Source organism: Artemia sp. Qi Xiang Cuo, chromosome 7 (genome assembly GCF_049724085.1).
Source record: "Artemia sp. Qi Xiang Cuo chromosome 7, ASM4972408v1, whole genome shotgun sequence".
Lineage (NCBI taxonomy): Eukaryota > Metazoa > Arthropoda > Branchiopoda > Anostraca > Artemiidae > Artemia > Artemia sp. Qi Xiang Cuo.
The window spans coordinates 11,480,873-11,506,115 of NC_142800.1; the positions used below are offsets into that span (position 1 = coordinate 11,480,873).

At 34.4% G+C, this 25,243-nt stretch overlaps 1 protein-coding gene across 1 annotated transcript in view; it reads left to right on the forward strand.

The window, feature by feature from the left end:
• The window catches only part of LOC148949939 (uncharacterized), a 49,592-nt gene that overhangs the window by 4,892 nt on the left and 19,457 nt on the right, over positions 1–25,243 (forward strand). The window contains exons 3-7 of the mRNA XM_089091745.1: positions 923–1,008; positions 6,624–6,904; positions 12,791–12,902; positions 22,251–22,676; positions 22,778–23,152. Coding sequence (XP_088947871.1) covers positions 923–1,008; positions 6,624–6,904; positions 12,791–12,902; positions 22,251–22,676; positions 22,778–23,152 — 1,280 coding nt within the window. The remainder of the gene's footprint in view (positions 1–922; positions 1,009–6,623; positions 6,905–12,790; positions 12,903–22,250; positions 22,677–22,777; positions 23,153–25,243) is intronic.

The following is a 25,243-nucleotide window of genomic DNA, read 5'->3' on the forward strand; positions in this document are numbered from 1 at the left end:
GTTAAAAAAAAGAAACTCCCAATACTGCTTTCAACCCTATCATGAGAAACTACGGAGGCTTGTATCATGACCAAAAGCATAAGTTTCGGGCTTTTAAACTATGATGGACAAAATGGCCGAGAATTTTGATTGGACAACTTTAGGAGGAGGAGACACATGGAAGGGCAGCTAGCTGTTCTTTAGCCTTTTTGGTCACTTAAATAGGGCACTAGAACTTTGAATTCTCGTTCGAATGAGCCCACTGCTGATCTTCTAGGAGCAATGGTTTGATACAATCACCCCTGGGGAAAAGAAAAACAAATAAACACACCTCCATAATTTTTCTTTTAGCAAAAAAAAAAACAAAATTCCATTTTTTGTAGATCAAAGCTTGAAACCTCCACAATAGGATCCTCTAATATGCTGAATCTGATGGTATGATTTTGATTAACATTCCTTGACTATTGTGGGGTGTTTTCCTTGTTTTTTGATAATCAGCCAATTTTCTAGATCTGCTGAATCTTATATATTTGGAATCAGGATAACACACCAATTATTTTGATGTATATATTGGTATAAAACATCTGTTTTTAGAATTTTGATCACCATCGAGCCATGTTGCTCCTCACTTGCAGTTCATTACCGTGAACTGTCTGATAGCCTTTTCGTTTTCGGAATCCTAGGTAATTTATTTAGGTAATTTTAGGTAAATTTAGCTAATTAATTTGATACAGTGTGCAACCTGTGTGTACCAATCATTTTGGGACATTTTGTCAAAAAAAACTAATCAGATTACACCAAATACTGCTCATCTCATCTTATTCATTACTTCCTCTCCTTGCTGATGAAAACAAGCATTGACTGAAGTGTCAGTATCAAGTCAAGTTTGTTTTGTATATACTTTATTATTTATTGCCCTGCAATTCACTGTTTGTTTTTTCAGGTTCATGGATGATGCACCATTTGAAGGCTTTTGTGATGACACTCCATTCGAAGGCTTTGGAGACCCTGGAACAACATCAGACAATGGTAACATTCTTAGCTAAAGAGTGTTAAACAATAAGTATAACAATAGGGAAATTTTTATAAGACAGTGGAATGCAACTTTAAATGAATATTTTGACCCTATATCCAAGGGCCATCCTCAGCAAAACAAACGAAGAAACACCAATATAAAAGAAACTCGCATTAAAATTCAATCATTAAAACTGAAAAAGTTTTTTGAAATTTTCAAAACAGCCCTTGCATCATTACTTCAAGGAAGTTCAACCAGGATTGGTACACCAAGCGAAGTGAGAAAGGACAGTTCATTCAAATGGAATAAAAAACACTTACAGACAAGCTCTTAAAGATAATCTCGCCTTTTTGGCAGCCAGCCTAGAAGGTCTATCCATAACAGGTTCAGTGGAATTATTTACTATATAATTAGTTAAATCATTTATAATTAAATTTGTATATAAGGTATTAAGCAGATATTCCCCCAACTATTTAAAGAAATATTACGATTTATTTTGATTTCAATTTCAATTTTTTCTTCGTTTGTTTTGCTGAGGACGGCCCTTGGATATAGGGTCGGAATATTCATTTAAAGTTGCGTTCCACTGTCTTACACAAAAATTTCCCTATTGTCTTACTTTTTGTTTATGATGTAAAGGCAGTGTGGCCTTTGTTGCTATTTTAGCTAAAGAGTGATACAGATAGGGCCAAAAATACGATTTCCCCCCTTTAAATGAACTGTTAAAAAGCTGCATTAAAATAGAATTATTTTTGTAATTACTTCCTTTTAAGTGATAAGAAATTTTTGTAGCTCAATTATTTAATTAAGCTGAGTTTTGATTTAGCTATTTTAACCTAAAACCTGAAGTCATAATATGTTTTTACTGTTTTGGACCCTAAGGTTTCTTGAAAAACTATCTGTTTAATTTTTTTATTGAAAATATTGTTATTTTTATTTGAATTTTCATTCATGAATTTGTTATTTTTGTTTTACTTGTTAAATTTGTATTCTTGTTTTATTGACCAAGATTCACTTAAAACCTGAACAGTTTTTAATTGATGTATCAAAATCTGAATAGCTGTTCCCACTTTACACTTTCTGTCTTTAAATTTTAAAACCATATGTATGGTCATATTTTGGAAACTGGGTTAGAACTGTAAAATTTGTTGAAGCAAGACAATCCTTCGGCATTACTTATAAAGAGGGGAATTAATATTTTTAGAGTTTAGATTTTTACTTATCATGAGGGGAACCCCTCTGCTATATTTGAATATGTATTGTAGGTTCCTTTTTACGAGTAATAGTAGCGTGTACAGTTTTTTTTTCTCTTAAGACTATTTTAAATAATTGTGAATTTCAACAGTTTCTTAAGACTAATTTAAAAAGTAAATAAAGAGCAGTTCTTATTGGTAGTAACTAAAACATAAAAAATGAAACTTTGAAAATGAAATAATGATCTACACCCACACACACACGCTACAAATATGTAAAATTAGTTAGTCTCAAGTTACTTGCAAAAAGTTATTAGCAAAGAAAAAGGATTTGAAAATTAAGAAAAATATCCCCAAAACCGGGTCTGATTTGGTCTAGTTTGGAGTATCAAATTGAATATGTCTAAAGTCGAGAACAGAGGTTTCAGACTGATATCCAAGATTTTTCCTGAGAATTCTAGTAATGACCGCTTTTTTTTTATTTTTCCGGGGGAGATTGGGTTGAATTGGTGGATGGAGAACATTGGAAGGGGGTTCATCTGAATTTTTTTCACTTTGAGAAAAAGATTCTGCCACCATTAAGTACTCTTTTCATCCATTTTATAATCTAAATAATCAATTTTTGCCCAAATATGCCCACATTCCTATCTTTGGAGATAGACAATCAATCTGCAATTTTCGAAATGTCATACATAAAATATCCTTTTTTTTTCTTTTCTTTTTTTACCGAGCAGTATCGTCTCGCTCTTAACATAAATGGTGTCTGCATAAAATGAACAGTCAGTTTAGAAATTCATTTGTAAGCCTTTATTTGTCTGAATTAGCACATTCGAGACTTTATTCGTTTATGACAATTATGTGCTGAAGTGCGGTTTAATTTCAAACTTTCCATTAGATCCATAGTCTTTCTGATCCATATAGAGGGCCGGTGCATTTTTCCTTATAATCTCTCATCATTTGAAATAATGTATTTAGACTGAATAGTCAATATGGTTGTTGAGATAGTGGCAGATCCCCTCATATTTCAGGATGGTTTGGAAGTTTATAGTTAACTAATTCTTTTTTCGTATTGATCTCTACATAGAGAGGGATCCTCTAAGAGAAAGATTTGGCCTGACAACTCTGCCACGTCTGAAGTTTACAAAACTATGACCAGAAAATCTATTTTGACACTTTAGTCCCTCGCCCCCAAAGAAAATTTGAAAGGTTGTCTTTCCGTAGAAGAGACTGATCAGAGGCAACTCTATAGCGTTCCCCATAGTAAAGGCCATAAGGCTTCAGTGTTGAATTACAATTTATTGTTTTTAATTTTTTTTTTCCAAAAACACTTCATATGGAAGATGTGGCCCTATAAACTTCGGCTGGGCTCATTTAATTAAAAATCGGAACTTCTAATGCTCTTTTTAATAGTCAGTCCCAATTGAAGCTGGTCTCTCTTGTGGTACATGAAGCTAGTTCACACTTTTTTTTTTTTTTTTTTTTTTTTTTATAAACATCTAAATTCTTTGTTTCGAGCAAAATGATTCGCTATCTCCTATCAATGATGCTGTTTCAACATAAACCTTAAACCTGCTTAATTTGTCGTTAATCAGTTTGGAAAATGAGGTTTTGTTGGAAACATTCCTTTTCAGAAAATAAAAATTTCGAAGGAATTTCGAGTTGCTCTGTATCGGCAAACCGGAAATAGTTGTGAAAGTTATTTCCGACGTATGTTTGAAGTTTTCGCTCAATAAGCAGATTCCTTAGAAGTTCTGAATAGATAATTTTCTGTGGGGTCACTTGTGTCTCAATAACATTGCAACGATATCGTGATATCGTGAACCATTTACCCTAATGTATTTTTTCTCTGCCATTTCTTTTTCAAGACCCATTGATTCAGGTGGCAGGACCTCTTTAATTAAAAATAAAAGAAAAAGAATAGACACAGTAGATTATGTTATAATAATTTAGCATAGCACACAGTTGACTATGTCAAAATGAGATTTTCATATTTACCATGGTTTTCAATATTAGGAACTGCAAATCTTCAGTTGGGGTTTTAGGCCTTCGCAAATTAATCGGCTTTCTCAGAGTTTACACAGAATGCACAAAATGGCAAAAAACGACACTTTTCTGTGGCCTAATCTATTTAATTAACTTTAAAAGGAAATTATATACTTTTATCCCGTTTAAGTAAAAAACTTGTCGGTACTTGTATAATATAGCCCCTACTTAATATTATTTTAATATCTTTCTCTGGCGCTCAATCTTAATGAAATATGCCTAAGTATGATAAAAATGTAATACTTTAGAAAAGAATTGGGCTATGTATTTGTACATTAGCGGGGGGGGGGGGGGGTAAAGTATAGCGGATCTGCATGCCTAATTTGTTAGGTACAATTATTCTGCACATTATGAAATAAGAATTGTTTTATAACGTCACACTCTCCAAATACTTTATCCCCCCCTAATGTGCAAATATATAGCCTAAATTATATACTTTCCATCTATTATGTTACTTATCTTTGTCTTTTCTCATGCTAAGCAGAAAGAAACTAACGAAAAAAACCGGTTCTATAACGCGTCCATGAATGAACAACTTGAGCGGTAGGGGCTATATCATACATGTACCGACTTGTCTTGACGTTCTATGTACATTAATTTGTTACATTAGATACAATCTCCCCAGGGAAAAAAACAGACACATTGATGCTAAAAAAGCAAAAGTGGGATTTTCCTTGTTGTCAGAGGTTTTTCTACAATCATGATTTCAATGGTAGTCTAGTTTTGAGAGGTTTTATGCTCTATTTAGGTCTTTTCAGGGAATCACCTGAAACTCTATTGTTTAAAATTATCTATTTTTAAGGTTTTTTTATCATTTTTTTTTCAGATGAATTTGGCTCTTTTTTATAATGGCATGGCCCGTTGAGAGAAAGATTTCGCCTTAACTGCAATAATGTCATTATTTTACATCGATTAGAAATTTAAGAACTATACATACAAACCAAATACGTGTCCATTTATTTATTTATCCATTTATTGGTACTTCTTATGATATACGCCCTAGCTAAAGTTCTTCTAAAATGTTTCTCTGACGCTCAATCCTAATGAAATATACCCAAGCCTGATAAAAATATAATACTTTAGAAACAAATTTGGGCTATATATTTGCACGTTAGGGGGGGGGGTAAAGTACAGCGGGTATGCATGCCTAATGTGTTTGGTACAATCATTCTGCATGGTATGTGGTAAGAATTTTTTTCTAACTTCACAATTTCCAAATACTTTACCCTCCTTCCTCCCCACTAATGTGAAAATATATAGCCCAAATTATATATTTTCATCTATATTTTCACTTCTCTTTTTCTTATCTCACGCTAAGCTGAAAGAATCTAAAGGAAAGAAAAATCGGTTTCTATAATACGTCAATGAATGAGAGGTAGGACGTATTTCATACAATTTTATTTATATATCCATCCAGTGACTTTTCAGCTTGACTATTCAAATTAAAACAAGATTTAGAGTAGCTCTTGAACCACGGGAATGGAGATCGACTGTAAAAATTTTATGAAAAGCGCCGATCTGAAATATGACATAATAATAACAATTATGTAATGGAAAAAGGTTCGAGCAGCTAACCGAAGCGAGTGGGGGAAGATGGTGATGGGCTTTATTTGCGGAGGTTGAAGGACCAAATTATTTTCGGGACGTGACAAAAAAGGGACGAAGCGTTCTTTTTGCTAATTAGAGAGTTGACGAAGCAGGCTGTTTGGCTAGCATATTGAAAATCTGAGATCGAATAGTATATGAATATGGTAAGGCCCAAAATGTCTCCAGTGGCTCTATGTTTTTTCTTTAATTTTGTGTGATTTTTTTTATATAAATTTAAATTCATAAGGTAGAATAATGAACATTTTTACCAAAAGTACAAAATAGTAGATTCAACATGAAAACTAAAATGCGATATAGGCCAAAACAAATTCGTAATTTTAAATTAAATGATTTTTTTCAACTGCCCTGATGTAAATATTTTTTCGTCAAATAATTTTATTTTTTTTATATTATTTTTTTAAATAATTTTTTTTTATATTGTAATTTATTTTATAAATTATTATTTTATAAATTTATTAAAAATAAATATCAAATAATTCATTTTTTTATATTTCTCATCTGATTAGTTTCTTTCCAGTTTTATTTACAAGTTTTATGATTAGTTTTCATGTTTGTTATCTTTGTCTTGTTGCTTCTGAATACCAGCTTATACTTGCTCATGACACTCCTCTAACCTTGGTCTCTCTATAAACAGCTTACCGCCATGTAAGAGTATACAAATCTGGTAATAACCTCGGTCTTCCATCCTTAAATAATTCTATAGTTTGAGCCTTCTTCCTTGCTATATTTGATCAATTTCCGAGCTCACCACTCTTCATCACTAATCTTAAGCATTCAATTTTCAGACTGCAGCTTGACAACGAACTATCATGAACCAGAAGTTGGACGCCAAACTGCCAGAAATGATGAGACTGATGATTCTGCAGAGATTGAACCTCTGTTAGAGGAAAGCAATTTCAATGAGGATTCTCATAAAAAGCCTGTAAAAGATATTGCTTTTGATGGTGGCAATGGAATTACAGGAGATGAAGACAGAGCTACCAGCTCAAGTGCTTGTATTTCAGAAGAGTCAAGCAATAAAACATGTGATAAAACAAGGGCTGGGATAATTTCAAGTGATCCTCAGGTTAGATTCTGATTTCGTTTCCTTCATCCTGGATTTAGCGTTTTCCTTGCTTATATTTCGATAGCGGATTTAATTTAGTAAAGAGAAATAAACCTTATAATGACTATGTTACAAATTCTAGCAATCGTCACATTCTTTTTTTAGACTTCTACTAGAAAGTCACATATGCAATAAAACATCCAATAAAACAAGGGCTGGGGCAATATCAAGTCATCCAAAGGTTAAATTTTGATTTACCTTTGTTCATGCTGGATTCTAGCAGTCTTACATTCTTTTTTTGTTGACTACTACTTACAACCCACTGCAGCACCAAACCGCCTGAGAACAACACCGCTACGCACGCTCCTTCTCCGCCGCAATCAATCTCCTAAAGGCTTCCCTTTTTCCTCTCCAACAAAGCTCCAATTTTCTTTGAATTCTTTCCAATGAGTTCTTCCCTCCCATTCGGTGACAATCCATTTGGCCCGGATGGATGTCCAAAAGGAACAAATTCTGGTAATACATCATTCTTCATCAGTAAATTGTGGTTAAGCTTTCTTCACCTTTCTTTTATTATAACCCCAGAAAGTAGTATCGAAACATTTTTTATGTACAGTTTATGTTTGATATATGGTCAGTCAAACGAGTGCCTCAAACAGTCCCTAGATATATCCTTTTTTTTGCACTTTTATTGTAGAAGCAAGTTTTGAAAAAATCCCAAAAGGACATGCTTATGATATTGGAAATTTATGTTTCTTTCTTTAAGGTCATTATACAAATTATTTACAAATCTTTGCTGTATATAAAATGCTACTGCATATAAAACTATATAATATAAAAATTCTAATTAATGTTACTAATACTTTATAGATGCTTAGAAGATATGGTTATATATGATATAGTTATAGTTATAATTATATAGTTATATAGACATAGATATATAGTTATATAGATATAGATATAGTTATATTGAATTGAATTTATTTATAACCCGTTGAAATACAATGATGAACAGAGTATAAAAAAAAGAAAAAAAAGAAGAAGAAAAGAAAAAACAAAAGCAAAAGGAAAAGACGGATAATGACAAATAAAACGAAATTAAAAATCATAGAACAATCGCACAAGCATAGTAATAAACCAGAAAATGACAGCACAAGCCAATGTAACAAGCACATAGACAAGCACGAATAAAACAAGGATAAAACGTATGGAACAAGCACACAAGTATAATAATAAACCAAACAATCATGAAGTATATACAGCAAACACAAAAACAGTAAACGTGAAAGACCTATTGTTTTAAAATGGAACATCATGGGTGTCCGTTTATTCCCCTATTGTAAGCTGTAATGCATCTGCCGACGGCAGCATTGGGGTCAATTAGACCGTATTTCCTATTGGCCCAAGAATTACTTGCCCAGGGGAGGGGGGGAGGCTGAGAAGATATTTAGCATACCGGTAATAAATTCGTCGGAGTTGCTTTGATTCCGTTGCCGAAAAGGTACGCCAAAAAGGTGCAAGGTATAAAAAAAATTCGGGAGCGCATATGAGTTATAGAATTTAGCTAGCAGCTGGTGATTAAAACGAAGTTTATTGGAAACTATGCCGCCATAGGCACTGGACATCCGGTGCTGGAAATGGTGAATGAGAAGCTTTTTAGTTGTTTTAAGGGAGTTACCGATTGGGAGGCCAAGATAATTCATTTCAAATTTAGGAGCAACCAATACTTCATTAAGATCAACATTAAATCCTTCGGGAACTGGGCCCCAGTTGAATAGTACCACTTCTGACTTTTCAGCATTAAATTTAAGATTTATTTTTGAATGCTCTCGACTCAAAATGGAAAAATTTTTCTCAAACGCCATTACCGTCCGGCTGGAGTTAAAGACATCGTCCGCATAAGCAATAAGAGACACATCTATCCTTTTTAGAATACAGGAAGAAACTGCCTGAGATTGTGCGTCGAGAATACAGTTGTTAAACACAATTGGGGATGTAAGGGCGTCTTGCCCTACTCCGCGACGAACTGGTATGGTTATCTTTGTAATTATTCCATGAGGCAGATTAACAGTGACAGTTAAATGATTATACTTATCATACAAAGCACGAATAATTCAGGTATGACCTAACGTGTATACAATTCAGTGAGAATATGCGCGTGAATTATCAAATCATAGCCACGGCTGATATCATGGGTCCCCAGAATAAACGGCTCTCCTGATTTATCACCATCAATCTAAACTGAAGACAGTGCCGTCAGTGCATGAGCGCACCCTATTCCTTTCTAGAAGCCAAATTGGTGTGGGGGCATAAAGCATTTATCAACCAGCTCAGGCATTATCAACTTCTCAAAAATTTTACAGAAAGTTGTAGCTACCGTTATTGGCTGATATGGTGAACATTCATTTAAGCGTTTATTCTTTTTAAGGAGAGGAGAAAGACGGCCAGTTGAAAAGGAGGGAGGAACTATTTCTTTTGTGAACACCATTTGTAAAAGTGGGGCAAGGTGGGAAAAAAGAAAAGGGGCTCCATGTAGGAGGTGTTTGGCACAAACATGATCTGTACTTCTTGAAAAAGGTTTCTTAATTTTACAAATTAAATTATAAACATCCAAAACTGATACAGTAAACATTCATTTGTCCCTTATCGAAAGTATCTTGTCGAGTGTAACTTGGAAGGAATTTTCTATTAGTGGGTCTGGTTCTGAAAACTCTCTGGAGAAATGTTGCTCCCTTAGTTCGGGAGGGATATTAAATGACTGGTTGGGCTTTTGTTTTTCTTTATGTGTTAAATTTTTCCACAGAAGTCCTGGGTTATTAATAATCTTTTCAGAAAAATTGGAACGAATAGTAGCTCTATGTTTCTCTAGCTCTTTCGAAAAACGGCGTTTGGCGGATAAACGGATCTGGTTACGATACCAGTTCTGGGACGGTCGCAATCTATTCAGATACTTAGCCAGAATTTGGCCCTATTACAAGCCTCAACAAGTAAAGAATTCTGGGACCAGTCCTTCACTTGGGATCCAACTCGTACTTTAGTGCGAGGGACAAACTGCTTTTCTGCTTGTAATATCGCATGTGAAATAAGTGACGCATATATATTTAACTTAATACGATTTTCATTAATTGAAGACGGAGCCAAATTCTGGAGAAGCTCAAATTGTATTTTTATCTTTGCGAGAATATTATCAATACAATGCTGGTACTGGGGTATATCAATCTTATTCCATTCTGCCACAGTACAACACTTTGAATCTTGGATTACCCGTGCACGGTTAAATGGAGCCATAGTACTGAAAGACAACGGCAAATGGTCAGATACTACAAAATCATTAAGTACGCTTACACTTACTGCACGACTGCCAATACTATCGGAAACAAGCACATGATCATGATTACATGGATATAGATATAGTTATATATATATAGTTATATAGATATAGTTATATGAATATAGTTATAGTTATATAGATATTTAGTTATATAGTTATATAGAAATAGATATATAGTTATATAGATATAGTTATAGTTATATAGATATATAGATATAGCTATCAAATTAAAATTGATCCTATTCGTGGTTTTTTAGGACTTACAGGTTCTGTGACTATATGTATGAACTAAGAGCTGTTTCTACCGCCGTATTTGGTACTTCTTGTTTGCGACGACCAATGAATAAATCTAGATTAATGGGTTGAATCACAATGATCTTATTTGTAAAATGTAAATGGTTTATTGCAACAATATAATCACCATCCTCAAACACGCAATTTTTACATGACCTGCGTTAACCTATTTTTCTCAGTGCGGTAACTACACGGTTTTCATCGTATTTTAGATCTCTATTTAGTTATAAGAAAGTACTTTTTAACCTTTAGGAATATTTCAAGTACATATTCCAAAACTACGACCACATTCGGAATCCTAAACTAACAACATTAACTTTATCTTAAACGGTGGTTAGTAGATCATCAGATAAACTTAATCGTAAAGAGCAAAGGCTCAGATGAGCAGTAGCCTCCCTTGTATATAGGTAAATCCGTTTATTTATTCTTTTAGTATGGGAAAAAAATCGTATTTTGTAAGTTGTTTTTAATAATTTTTAATTTTGGTGTGATCCAAAGAATTAAATGAGATTAATAAAAGTTTTACAAAAAAAAATTCAAACAATGAAGTATATTTGTTGATCATAAAGCAACCCCCACCCACCAACTCTGCCTACTATGGTCCATATTCATCTCAATGATTTCTGTAGGAAAATACACAAATTTGGGTCTAAAAACCCTCTGTTTTAAGATTCAAAATCTTCTCCCCCTCGGAAATTGTCTAATCTCTAGATTAGAAAAAGAACATTCAATTTTCGTTTGAATTGGTCGCTGCCTGCATTAAATCTAATCACCCTTTATGAGCAAAAAAAAAGAATAGCCTATACTCTATCAATGCAACTCACCTCTGGGTTTATCTATATACTTTTTAATTGTTTGTTTAAAACTTAATACGAATACAGAATTTGCTATTATTTAGGTAAATTTGTATATAATTTATTGTATATAAGAGTTTATGGAAAATATAGAAATTTATATTTTTTTGTATATAAAAGGAATAAACTTTGATTTGTCAGCAGCTGGATATTTGTTGAGATTTGAGAACAGAGGGTTTGCATCCTTGTAAAAGATTGCCAAAAGATACCAATAAATTAAGAAGATGAGATTTACCTTCCGTGGACTTTGTATAATGGTGTTCTCTACTTTTAAGGACAATTTATGAATCTTTGTACTTGAGGGTAATAGAAGAAGTTGACAAAAGAGCTGGTGATTAAAGACGCACTTAGTACTTAATTAAAAATGCAGAAATTAAAAATATTTGTGGAATATTTTTTTTTTGTCTGAAGCTCAAAAATTAAACAAAAAAACAATTGGTGAATCGATGTACAAAAATTTCGTTAGTTTTGCTCTATTAAGTAATCCTTTTGTCTAACCAAGTAATTACTTTTATTCATTGATTAATAAATACGACTAATTTTAGTAATCTGTTCAGGATTTGTTTTATTGGTAAAACATTTAAAAAATGCATCTAGGAACCACAGCGAAGCTGGAAGTGGAGTCACTTATATATTACATCATATCCGAGAGAAGCATATTTTCAAAAGATACGTGTGTTTCATTATATTGTCAAAAAATATCGTGTGTTATGTCATCTTGTAAAACTCGGCCAATAGTAACCCAGAATAAATTGTTTTGAGACCAAATAGGATCGAAATATTCACTTTATAGTAATTTCTTTTCACACGAGCCATAATGTTTCTCTTCCCCACTGGCGAAGAAGAGAAAAAAGGTGACACATCCCTGCATGCAAAGTGAACCTTTCCTTGTTGCTCAAGATATGGGACTATAATTCTTTTATATGTAGTTTTTGGCTGTGGTTATTCCAGTGGTTCCGTTTTCATTTTGATCAGACACAGTTTCTGCGGTTTCAGGCTAGTTATTGAATTCCCATAAATAAGTTTTTGCTATGAACTTTCATCAGTAAGTCTAATCGAAACTATAGTTACCATTCCTGAATCAGTTTCAAATGGCAATTCTTCCTCACTTGGAAGTTTTTTTAAACGTGTTTTAGAGAGTGGCAATGGGTTAAGGTTTGTTCTTTGACCCCAATAAAGAGGCAACCATGGACTAACGGATGACACAAGACGAACGGCTTCTTAGAGAAGCCTTGTAGCTAGTATTAGCCATATTTTATCTGCTGTATATTCTTTAACTTATTTTTTAGGGGGGGATACAGTTTAGAAGTATTGGTCATGGCTGTGAGCATTTTTTACTGAAAGGCAACCTTTGAACAGTTTATGCTAGAGAAAAAAGTTTTGAGGGCCACTGCTAAGGGTTTTTATTTATAATGCTTTCTTTTTCAGGATGACAGACATGAGTTTGCGACTGGGAACCAACAACAATCTTATCAAAGCAGCAGAAAGAAGAGGGGTTTTAGACCAGATCCTATTGAAAGTTTGCCATCTTATCAATCAGGTTGGTTGTGGGCTGTTTGTATTTGTCGCATTTCTTCTTCTCTTTTTCGTCATATAACAAATAACCTGTGGTAGCGCATTGGATTGATCTCTCTTTGACTATACTGGTCCTCGGATTTAATCCTAGTTGCCCCAAGGTTGGGTGACATGCTTGCTACCGGTTCCAGTAAAAAGACTCGACAGTTGAAACCGGCTATAGAGAATCTTATTCTTTTATACAAAATATTTTCCCGCAAATGAGACGTGTTGTGTACTTTTATGTCAATGTGTTCAACCGAAAAAGCTGCACTGTTAGGTCTCTGTTTCTTTGAATTTTTATTGGCGTAGAAAACCTTTAGATCAGTCACAGGGGGGGAGGTAATGTCCCCCCCCCTAGGGCAGAAAAAGTCTGGTCCTTTAGACCAGGAGCAGAAAAGTGGAATATTGTTCGACACCTCAATACAATTTAACAAAAAACATGTTTTAACATTCAGGATTTTATAGATTTAGCATTCAAGGTTTTCAAGTGTACTTTTCTGGCATTCTTTTTGTTGATTGAAAATGTAATGAAGGCGAGAACATGTTTACTTTTCTGGTGTGGGGTTAGTTGTATGAGTATTGAATTCTATTTTCTTTAGTTCTTGATTATGCTTCCAAGGAAAGTGGTCTTTACATTTGTAATCATAATTGTGCTGCCTAATTAAAGAGTGATGTGGCCACAATGTTTTTTTTTTTTTTTTTTTATACTAGGACACTTCGTATCGAAGGAGTTGTCTCAAAAACTCCTAAAGGGGCTCATTGGATTGGAAACTGCAAGTTCTTGTCCCCGTTTTAATAATCAAAAATGATTGGAGGGCAACCAGCCCTTACATGCCCATCTTTTCCTCAAATACTTCCAATCAAAATTTTGAGATATCTCTTTTTCCAGCGTAGTTGATAGGTCCATTAACTATATCTGGGAACATGACCCCCCCCCCCCCCCGCACAGCACTCAAGGCAAGGGTAGGAAATAATGCTCCGGGGTATATAAGGTTTTTATGGAAAGGATAGTCGCGTAAACTTCGGAAAGGATCATTGGACCGGAAATCAGAAATTCTTGTGCCCTTCCTAATAGTCCAAAGTGATTGGGAGCAAACAGCCCCTCCCCCTTAAATCCCCCTCATTTCTCCAAACTCATCCAATCACAACTCTGATGTAACCATTTTGTTAATCATCTTTGAAAGGTCCTGTAAGTATGTTTTTGGGGATGATACCCCCTCCCCCCAAGGCTATAAGCTATACTAGTTGCCCATTGTTAACATTTACGGTTTTTGTGGAAAGGGTGGTCGTATATCGTTTAAGCTTTGGATGTGGCTCATTCAATTACAAATCAGAAGTCCCAGTGTCCCTTTTAAAAGTCAAAAGTGACAATAGGGCACCTAGCCCCCCCCCCCCCCTCTTTCTCATGTTTTCTTTTCCTCAAATGCATATGATAGAAGTTTTGGGATAGCCATTTTGTTCAAAATAGTCTAAAAGTGATATAATAAAGCCTTCTGGGTTGAAACAACCCGGGGACAAGGGTTGTAAGTTATACCTCGAAGGCATATAAGGTTTTTACGGAGGTGATGGCCGTAAAAACTTTAGAGGAGGCTCATTTAATTTGATATTAAAAGTTTTAGTTTCTTTTTAAGATTTAAAAGTGGTGGAGGGCAACTACCCCCTCCCCTTGTCGCCCTCTTTCCTCTAACATATCGGATCGAAATTGTGAGATAACCGTTTTGTTAAAAATAGTCCAAAGAATATATAACAAAGCTTCTAGAGGTGACACAACCTACTAGAGCCCTGGGGCAAGGGTTTTAAGTTATGTCCTGGGGGCATATAAAGTTTTTATGGAATTGATGGCCGTATGAACTTTGTATAGGGTACATTTGATCGGAAATTGGTAGTTAGAGTGCTCTTTTTAAGAGTCAATAGTGAATTCAGGACAACCAGCCCCTCTCCCACGCCCATCTTTTTCCAAAACAAACATCCATCAAAAGGTTGAGACATTTTATTCTTCTGCATTTTCGAAAGATCCAGGATGTCAACCCCCTCACAGCCCCCAGAGCAAGGGCTGTAAGCTGGGCGATTCATTCACTCATTAAATATAGTATATGTTATTGAGAAAGGTATGTATATTTTACTTTTACCATACTAAAAAGACAAAGAGCATTCAGGTTAGTCTTTCATAGAAGGTTGATGAGAGTGTTGAATTAAATCAAGACACGTTATGTGTATACGGGTTGTCGAAAGGGCTTAACTGAAGAACGACTGAGTATACTAATTTGGAACTTTCAGAAAATGATAAGGGAGATGATCAATTGACCAAAACTGCAATATTTGCATGCTACTACTGCTAATACCTCAACTACTACTGCTACCACTACTACTGAAAGAATCACAGTACTACATTTAAAAATTGAGGAAAATTTGAACTGAATAAAAAGACACTATCAATCAATCAATCATTTATTACCCACAACTACAAGACAACAAGTAGTACAAGTGGAGTATAAACATAATAATTAAAAAGGAAAACAAAAAAGTACTCAACAAACACTAGCAATTAAATTAAACTAAGAAAAGAACTGTGAAGACCGTGGTCAGGGCCAGTATTACAAAATGAATCTGCACCAAAGCTTTTTGTGTAGGTCACCGAGCTTTTGAGTTACATCCGTAACATAGACATTTTTTAACTAAATACCGATTTCTAGTCCATGGCGGCAGAGAAAGAAGAAATTTGCAAAATTTGAAATATGTAACTTTAATCTTTTTTAAGTCCTTTAGCTTAAGAACAGAATGAACACCCGAAAAATAAAGCACAGAATGATCAGAAAAAGTCGAAGATAAGCGCCCAAGAGCTCTTCTGTTATATTTTCCACGGTTTGCTACAATTTTTGAATAACTGAACTGAATTTTTCTTACTGAATCAGCAACAATCTGTTTACGAAAGAGAGCTAGAGAATTAGAAACAGTAATACCAAGCCACTGAAAGGAAGAGACAGAAAGTACAGAAAATTCACTAATAAGATTAATTAAGATTATATTAAGATTAAGATTACACTAATTAAGATTAGATTAAGATTAAGATTACACTAATTAAGATTATAAGATAAGGATTCACACTTGTCAAGATTCAGGGATAGACCAATATTTAGGATAGACTGAGAAACTAAGGAAACCATCGCAGAAAGAGCAGACTTAGTACGACTAATCAACAGAATGTCATCAGCATAGGCAATGTAAGAAATATCAGTAGAACCAGAAAAATAAGTGCCTAAGATCTTTTCCAGAACAGTAGAAATACAAATTTTGAAAAGGGTCGGTGATAAAACACCTCCCTGCCTAACACCACGAAGCACTTCAATAGTTGTTTCTGGAGAAGATTTCAGGCGGAGTTAAGAATTAGAATACCAGAACCGTAGAAGGTAAATAACCGAAAAATTAACACCAGAAAAAGCCAAAGAATAGAAAAGCTGGTTATGAACAACAGAATCAAAAGCCTTTGAAATATCAAGTGTACAGAGATATACGCCTTTACCTTTAGAAGAATTAGAAAGTGTAATAGAAGAAAGGACACGATGAGCATGTTGGCACCTCACATTAGGTCTGAAACCAAGTTGATTTTCACCAAAGAAAGAAATATTTTGAGTTAGATTAGGTAAAAGAATATACTCGAAGACCTTGCTAATATTGCAAGAAACAGAAACTGGACGGTAAGAAGAGCAATCTGTTGGCGGTTTACCTCTTTTTAAAATTTAACTCACGCTGCCACATGAAAAGCACTTGGTGGTGTAGTAGTTCACCACAAGAACTTGGTGGAATAGTATAACTTATTACATCAGAATCGTCTGTTTTACTTGAATTAATTACTTTCTTCCAATCTATGTGCATGCACATTGTCAAAAGAGTGTATCTCAAGAATGTATTTGAATATTAAGTTGGAACTTTCAGAGAATGCAAATAAGGGAAGATCAATCGACCAAAAGGCAGTATGTGCATATTACTACTAATTTTACTACCGCTGCTACATTTATTACTGCTACTTCAACTACTACCTCTATTGCAACTACTTGTTAGGCTAAGAACATTAAGATGAAAATCATAAAAAGTATATGAATATGCAGTTTATCAAAAGGATGTATCTGCAATATCGTAGCAACGGTTAATTGTATTAAATATAAAAAAAATAAGTTTTTTTAACTGAAAGTAAGGAGTGACATTAAAACTTGAAACGGAGAGAAATTATTCCGTATATGAAAGGGGGTGTCCCCTCCTCAATGCCACGCTCTTTACGCTAAAGTGTTTTATTGTTTTGAAATATAAAGTTGCAAGACAGAGTCAAACTTCAGCGTAAAGAGTGAGGCGTTGAGGAAGGGACAGCCCCTTTCATATACGGAATAATTTCTCTTCGTTTTAAGTTTTAATGTCGCTCCTTATTTTCAGTTACAAAAACTTGTTTTTTTTAAATTTAATTTCTGAACGTTTTTGAGTTAATGCAGCTTTGATTTTGGCTCAACGTGCATGAATAATTAAAAAGAAATTTGCATATTAATTTTCCTTTTTTGGCTAAATGGCCTTCTGACGTAACTTTGTTGACGAAATTTTGTTCTGACGTAACTTACGAATTAACTTACGTAATGAATTTCTGTATTCAAATTTTTTATTACGTATATTAGGGAGTTCGCCCCCTAGTCAATACCTCGGTCTTTACACTAAAGTTCGAATTTTGTTCGAATCACAAAGGCCGGTTAATTAGAATACATAGCTCTTTTGAAAGTACTAAAAAAGAACTTTAACGTAACGGGCGAGGTATTGACTAGGGGGCGAACCCCCTCGTATAAGTAATAATTTCTATTTGTTTTAAGTTTTAACGTTACTCCTTACTTTTTGTCGACAAAACTTGTTTTTACTTATTTAATTTCTGATCGTGTTTTAAATAATGCTGGAAAATCCTACTTCATAGAAATGTCCCTTCCCTCAAAGAAACATCCTTCATGGAAAGATCCTCCCCCGTAACCCTCTCCTCCGCCCCCTCCACCAGATAAAATCCCTCCTGAAACGTCTGTATACTTCCCATTAACCAATACTATATGTAAACAATGGGCAAAGTTCATACCTTGCAGCCCTTCCCCCGGAAACTGTGGCGGATCAAGTCATCCTCAAAGAAATTAATTAGATTTTCGATTATGCTGAACAAATGGCCATCTCAAAATTTTAATTGGATGACTTCGGGGAAAATATGAGTGTGGGAGGGCGCCAAGTTGCCCTCCAATTTTTTTTGGTCACTTAAAAAGGGCACAAGAACTTTTAATTTCCGTTCAGATGATACCTCTCATGATATTCTAGGACTATTGGATCGATACGATTACCCCTGGGGAAATAATAATAATAATAATAAAATAAACACGCATCCGTGATCTTTCTTCTGGCAAAAAATACAAAATTCCACATTTTTGCAGATAGGAGCTTGAAACTTCTGTGGCAGGGTTTTCTGATACGCTGAATCTGATGGTGTGATTTTCATTAAAGTTCTATAACTTTTAGGGGTGGTTTCCCCTTTTTTTCGAAAATAAGGCAATTTTCTCAGGAGCGTAACTTTTGATGGGTAAGACTAAACTTAATGAAACTTAAATATTTGAAATCAGCATAAAAATCTGATACTGTTGATGTATTTATTGGTATCAAAAATTGCGGTTTTTATAGTTTTGGTTACTATTGCGCCGGGTCGCTCCTTACTTTCAGTTTGATTAAGTTGAAACTTCCTGGACTTGATGAGAGTGATGTTCAAATGACCAAAAGGCAATACGTTATCTTTACTGCTGCTGCTAGTGCTGGTCTTATTACTATTAATACTTTAATCATGGACACAGGTTAGCGTTGCCTAAGTAAAGAGCGATGTGGGCACAATGTATTATTTATTTATATATTTTATTTTATTAATTTTTGTTTTTGTTTTACACCAGGGAACATCATATAGAAGGGGTTGTCGTAGAATCTTCGAAAGGGGCTTATTCGATTGAAAATTGCAAGTAGAGTAAAATATTTTTATTTACAACACATACATAAATAAATTTCACAAAACAGCGCACATGCTTGATGGTATATTTTAGCGCTGAAAATATTACCAACGGAAATAAACAGCCATCTTCTAACTAGATTTTACAACGACGAAAAAGAAAACCATAATAAACAAGATGTTTAGCTTGTCGAAAGTTGTTTCTTCACTAGTCTTAGAAAATGTCGCTTGTTGTTGTATTTTCGAACTGATGCTGGAATTGAGTTCCCAATTTTTGGCCCAGTGTGACGGATGCTGAATCCCGCTCTCGACGTCGGGCGAATTTCGCACGAAACGTCTGAACGATGAGTAGTAGGATAATTATGAAATTTGGAACTAGTTGGAAAAATACCGGAGAAATTTACAGGTAAATTACTATATTGATAATCGTGATAAATACTAGATATAGAAATGAAATGAAGTTGATCCAAAGAATAAATTCCTGAAGTTCCACATAGGTGTCCAACTTAAGATCTGATCCTCATTGCTTTATTCTGAAGTATTTGGAGAAATTTTAATGCAGACGAAAAGATAGAAACCCAAACCGAAATGCAATAGAGAAAATATTGGTGGGCGAAAGAATAATAAATAGATTTTAGAATAGTTTTAGGAAAGAAATGACGAAGACGAGTGAGTATGCCAATATTTCGGAATGCTAACGTCTACTGTCCTTTTTAATTGTCAAAAGTGACTAGAGGGCAACCAGCCCCCTTCGCACCCATCATTTCCCTATATACATCTAATCAAAATTCTGAGATAGCCATTTTGTTCTGCGTAGTTGAAAGGTACATTAATTATGTCTTTGAAGATGACACCTTCGAATATTATGTCTTTGAAGATATTCTTCAAAGATTATGTCTTTGAAGAGATCCGAAGCTCCAAAGCTCTTTTTAAGAGTGGAAGTGATCGGAAGGCAACTATACCCCTATCACGGCCTATTTTCCCTAAGTGCACCCGATAGAAATTTTGAGATAGCAGTACTATAGTAAATACAGGAACTCCTGTATTTACTATACTACTGATAGCCATTTGTTCAAAAACAGTCCAAAGATCGCATGACAAGGTCTTAGGAGTTGACAACCCCCTCTCCCCAGTGTGCGGGCGAGGGTTTTAAGTTATGCCTAGGGGCCTATAAGGTTTTTATGGAAGAGGTGGCTGTGTGAACTTTACAAGAGGCTAATTTGATTGGAAATTTGTAGTTTTAGTTCCCTTTTAAGAGTCAAAAGTGATGGATGGCAACTAGCCCTTTTTGCCTTAGACCGCCTTTTTACCAAAAACATCCGACCATAATTGTGAGATAGCCATTTTGTTCAAAAAGCATTTAACAATGCCTTCAGGGTGGACTCAACCCTCCAGAGCTAGGGGCAAGGGTTATAAGTTATAACCCGGAAAAAATAAGGTTTTTAATGGAACGGGTGGCCGTATAAACTTTGGATCGGATGGGGCTCATTTGATTGGAATTTGGAAGATCTAAAAAAAAATGACCGTGGATTTTCAGTTTAATAACATATGCTGATACTTATTCCTTAAAGTTTCAATCATTCTTTATTTATTTAATTCAAAAAAGTGTAAACATTTAAAATGTATTTTGTTTTCAGTAAAACGCAAATTATATTCTGCTCCTGAAAATGCATGGGGGCTGTCAGTCCTACTCATGTTAATTTTTTCTCGTTTTGAGTTTGAATCGGTTATTTATTGTAATGTTTCTTCGTTTTTGGGTTACATTTATTTATTAATGATGATTTGTGGTAGTTTTACTCTTGAAAGATAATTTGAATTTATTTTTGCTCAATTTTATTTAATGAAGCTCTTTTATTTTCTTTGAAAAAAATTGGCGGAAAAAGTGTTTTTAAATCAATCTCCCTAAAGCGTTCGATAGTGTGATCCGCAATCAGCTTCTTTTTTCTCTTTTATTAGTTTAAAAAAAGTTTTTCCATAAAGTTTTTTTTTTTAAGGAAACATAGAGCCTATTAAAATCCAAGCCAAGTGGAAATAGTCATATACTAATTCAAAAGTAAGACCACAGAAATTACTATTGGTTGGTAAATGGCACCCAAAAAGAACAGAAATTCTAATGAATTATAACATCAAATATGAAGCTAACAGATGCAGCCATTGATAAATAGATGCATCCTAAAATGTTCAGGAATTCAAGTGAATTATCAGGTCTAAATTAAAATGAATTGAAATTAATGCAAACCGGAGTAAGTATACTGTTTCCCTAGACCTCATAAAGGCCAGAGCGTCATTTGCACTTTACTGACACCATTTTTTTTGTTTTTTTGTTTGTTTGTTTTTTTCACGGTGCGTTTCCAATGTAATTTTGTGTTTTCAGTATAATTTTTTTCAGCATAATTTTCATGCTTGCTTTGACTCTTTTAGTATGTGAGACAAAGGAGTTGCTTGTTTCCAGTTCCAGTTGATATCAATAAAACAATCTTTCAGGACATCTGATTGGTCCCTACTTTAAAACAGTAGTGAGAAAACGTGTTAAACCTTACTTGGCTAACGATCCTCGTACATAATATCTTTTTTTACACTTCTCCAAAATTGTCTATTCAGGGAAGTTAGTGTATTATATTGCTACTGTAAACCAACTTTTTTAAGAAATTATGCTGATTCTGATGAACAATTATCTTGACAATATTACAGTAATATGTAATCATGTAATTCTTGTAAAATCATGCATCATGTAAAATGCATCATGTAAAAAGGTGGGAAATGTTTTCATGCAACCAAATTTTAACTGGGAAGAAGGAGGGGGGGGGGTCTTTAGGGCTTTTTTATGATGACACCTCTCTATTTCCAACCTCTTTTTTCCTAGATCGGGACCCAACATTTTCAGTCCCTAACTTCTGTCTCTAACCTCTCCTTGTATACAGATAACTCGTTACTACATGTAAAGTAGTATAGTATATAACGTTATATAACGTTACTACATGATACCTCGTGGTACAGGTTACTACAACGAAAGAGTTCATTTTACTGGCTTAAATCTTGACTGAAAAATAAGAACTAATTTGCGTTTTTCTTAGTCACTCAAAAAGAAAAATAATTCCAGTTCCACCCTTTACAGCAGGGGGATGAAATAGGTGCTTTAAACTTGATCATCTGAGGATAACTCCCTGCCGATTTTTGACGTTTTGGTCTTGAAGTAATTTCTTTAAGCACCATAACTCCCATCATTTGTAGATGGGGATGTAGATGTAGATGGGAGCTCTCTTGAAAATTCTACTCTATAACATTCAATTTCTTTGTCTCATTTTATTTTTTGTCTATTATATTTCCTTTCAGGTTTATTCGCTCCTCCATCAGAGCCAAGGAGAAAAGGGAGTAAACTTCAGTTTCTGATAGCACTCCAAAAATCAAGACATAAGCGAAAGAATGGAGAAGCCATAAGTTACATAGATTCTCTTAACTTTCAAGAAGAAAATAGTGAGCGGCCGTCGAAAAAGACAAAAAGTTTACCTTTGAAGAACGATTCTGGGCTCAGATCTGATAGTGGCTTGAAGAGAGACCACGAAAGGGAGCAACCGTCATTGGCGATGGTATATGTAGACGGAGATACGGAGGAAGATATAGTGAAGAAAGGAATGTTAAGTTGTTCGACACAGTCTGGTATCAACCTAAATGATAGCGCTGGTCCCGCATTGAAAATGTTGCAATCTCGACTAAACGATGAGGATAGTAGAAAAACTTGCATTTCGTTTGGTGAAGATAGTGAGACTCGTGTTTCATTTGATGGAGATAGCGAATTACAATCTGATCAGAAAATGGAAAAATGCCCAATGAGTAAGAGGTTTTGGAGGACATATAAAAAAAAGGTAATAACCGACCTCTCAGAGAAAGGCAGTGCAAAGAAGCGAGTGATCAATTACCTAAAACCTCTATTGATAAAAATCTGGATTGTGGATTGATAGGCAAATCTTTGGATGATAGCTTTGAACCTTTGAATGACAGAAGCCTAAGTGATAGCATAAATGCTGCATTTGATATTTTAGAATCTAATATTGATGCACCAAATATTGTTAATAATGAAAGAACTGAGCCTCCTATAAGTCAAGAAATAGACTATACAACCCAAATTTTAGACTCAGGAGCTGATGAGCAAGAAACCGGTACTGATCAAATAGCTGATATTTCTAGTGGGGATTCCACTATCAGTGTTCTAAGTTTGTCAAATGAAAGCTTTCATGGTAAGGTTTATTTTTTTATTGCTTAATAGTACCCCTTCTACTACTACTAAATCTCACTGCAGCACCAAGCCGCCTGAGAGGCCAACACAGCTACGTACGCTCCTACTCCATCCTAATCTATTCAAAGCCTTCTTCTTTATACCCTCCCTTAAATCTTTCTTTACAACACCCTCTCATCCACACCGCGGACGACTTCATTTCCGTTTAGCCCTAGACAGTTGGCTGGAAAGGACAATCATGGGAAATTTCATCTGGAATTTGGAATTTTATCATGTGATAATTTTAAAGCTTTCTTCTAGTTATTAGTTCATTTCACTTTTATTTACAATCAAAAAAATAACATTCAAATAAACTGCCAGTGCCCGTCCCAAGAAAGATACAAAAAGAACTGGGGCGACTGGGCGGTTACATATGACTCACTTTCTTACTATTAATAACTAAATACAAAGAGATATTAATAACTAAATATAACTAAATATAATTAACTTATAATTAAATAATTAACTATAATATAACTAAATATAACTATTAATAACTAAATACAAAGAGATATTAAAAAGACACTAAACGATTACCTTACCAATTTCCCATCAACCCATAAGAATTTTACTGAAAACAAATAATAATAATGAAAAGGAATAATGGAAAAAATAATATTATTTCCTCAATGATGGCGATGCATCGACTAGACGATAGCACGGGTTATATTTATTTTTGTAATTTTCCTCAAAATTTTCACTTACTCCGCGGTTTTCCTGCCCCGACCCCCTTCCCCTTCCATCCTAATCTAATAACTTAACTTAAGCATCTGAAGAGCTGTGTTAATATTGCCAAGCTAAGCAAAGAAGTTGTTCCTTTATTTATTTCTAAGAATTAATAAGTCTTGTTTCTTAAACAAGTCATTTTCTGCATTCGACGTGGTCACTAACGTGGTTACTAACAAAATATCATTTTCTGTGGGTTCAATCTTCCTCAACCTACGCTTCAAGAAGTTTTATCCTATTCCTTGAAAAATATTCATTTTGTCAATTCCTTTTTTAGCATTCCTTGGTTGCCTTAGATATTTAAAATGTTTTCAATAATAAGACTCAAAAACATCTTTTCTTACAAAGCGAACCAGAATTTTATTTACATATATGTATACTGATTTATCTGTAAATATTTCTCAGAAGCAGTACTATAATTTTTTCTGTAACTTGGGCATATCATTGTTTTCAGCGTCAAAACAACATTCTAGATAGGTCATGACTTTGAGAAAGTTCGTTTAGAGCTTTAATTTTGGAAGAAAAAAAATTTATACGAGTCACGTCGCAAATATCTCGAATAATCATGTTAAATTTTGCTGAAGATGAGTGGCTTTTGTGAATATTTATAAAGCACATTAAAATTTAAATTGTCAATATTGCACAATAATTTGTTGGCGTAAATGGGCGAAAAGATTTGCCGTATATAAAAAAAAACAAATTAAGTTTTTATTGCAAAAAGTATGAAAATAACCGTCTTCATTTTCATAGAGCAAAGCGCGGTCCCCTGTTACGGTTTTAATGACAAAGACTGTACTGCCTTTCCGTCTTGTGAAAAGAACTAGAAACTATATCGGAAGGGGATTCTTTGCAGAGACAGTGTTTCACTGTCTGTTCACAGATTATCTATTCCGCGTAATACTTTTTTTTTCTATCAAGAAAAACAACTAAAAACTTCTCAAAGATATCGACCAACTTTCAAAATAGAAAGTTGGAAGAGAACAACCAACTTTCCAAATAGAAAAATGAGGCATACATTATCAAAATAATAATAAGAATATCCAACCGTACGAGGAGCACTTCCCAACAAAGACTGTTTACAAGTCCTCTTGTGATTGTCCATGGATCACAACTGAAATCACCTTGTAAAACAGCAGTCTCAAGTTCATGATAGAGGATTGCGTAACAAAGTCGTCGCAAAAAGTTATACAGTAAAGTGATACCTAAGGAATCATCTCCTAAGTCGTGCGATGGCTTGAGATCGATTTCACTAACCTCTTGTATAGCGAAAGTTATAGAGTTGCTACTGCTGAGTGACATCGAGCCCCAATTAGATCCTTATCAACAT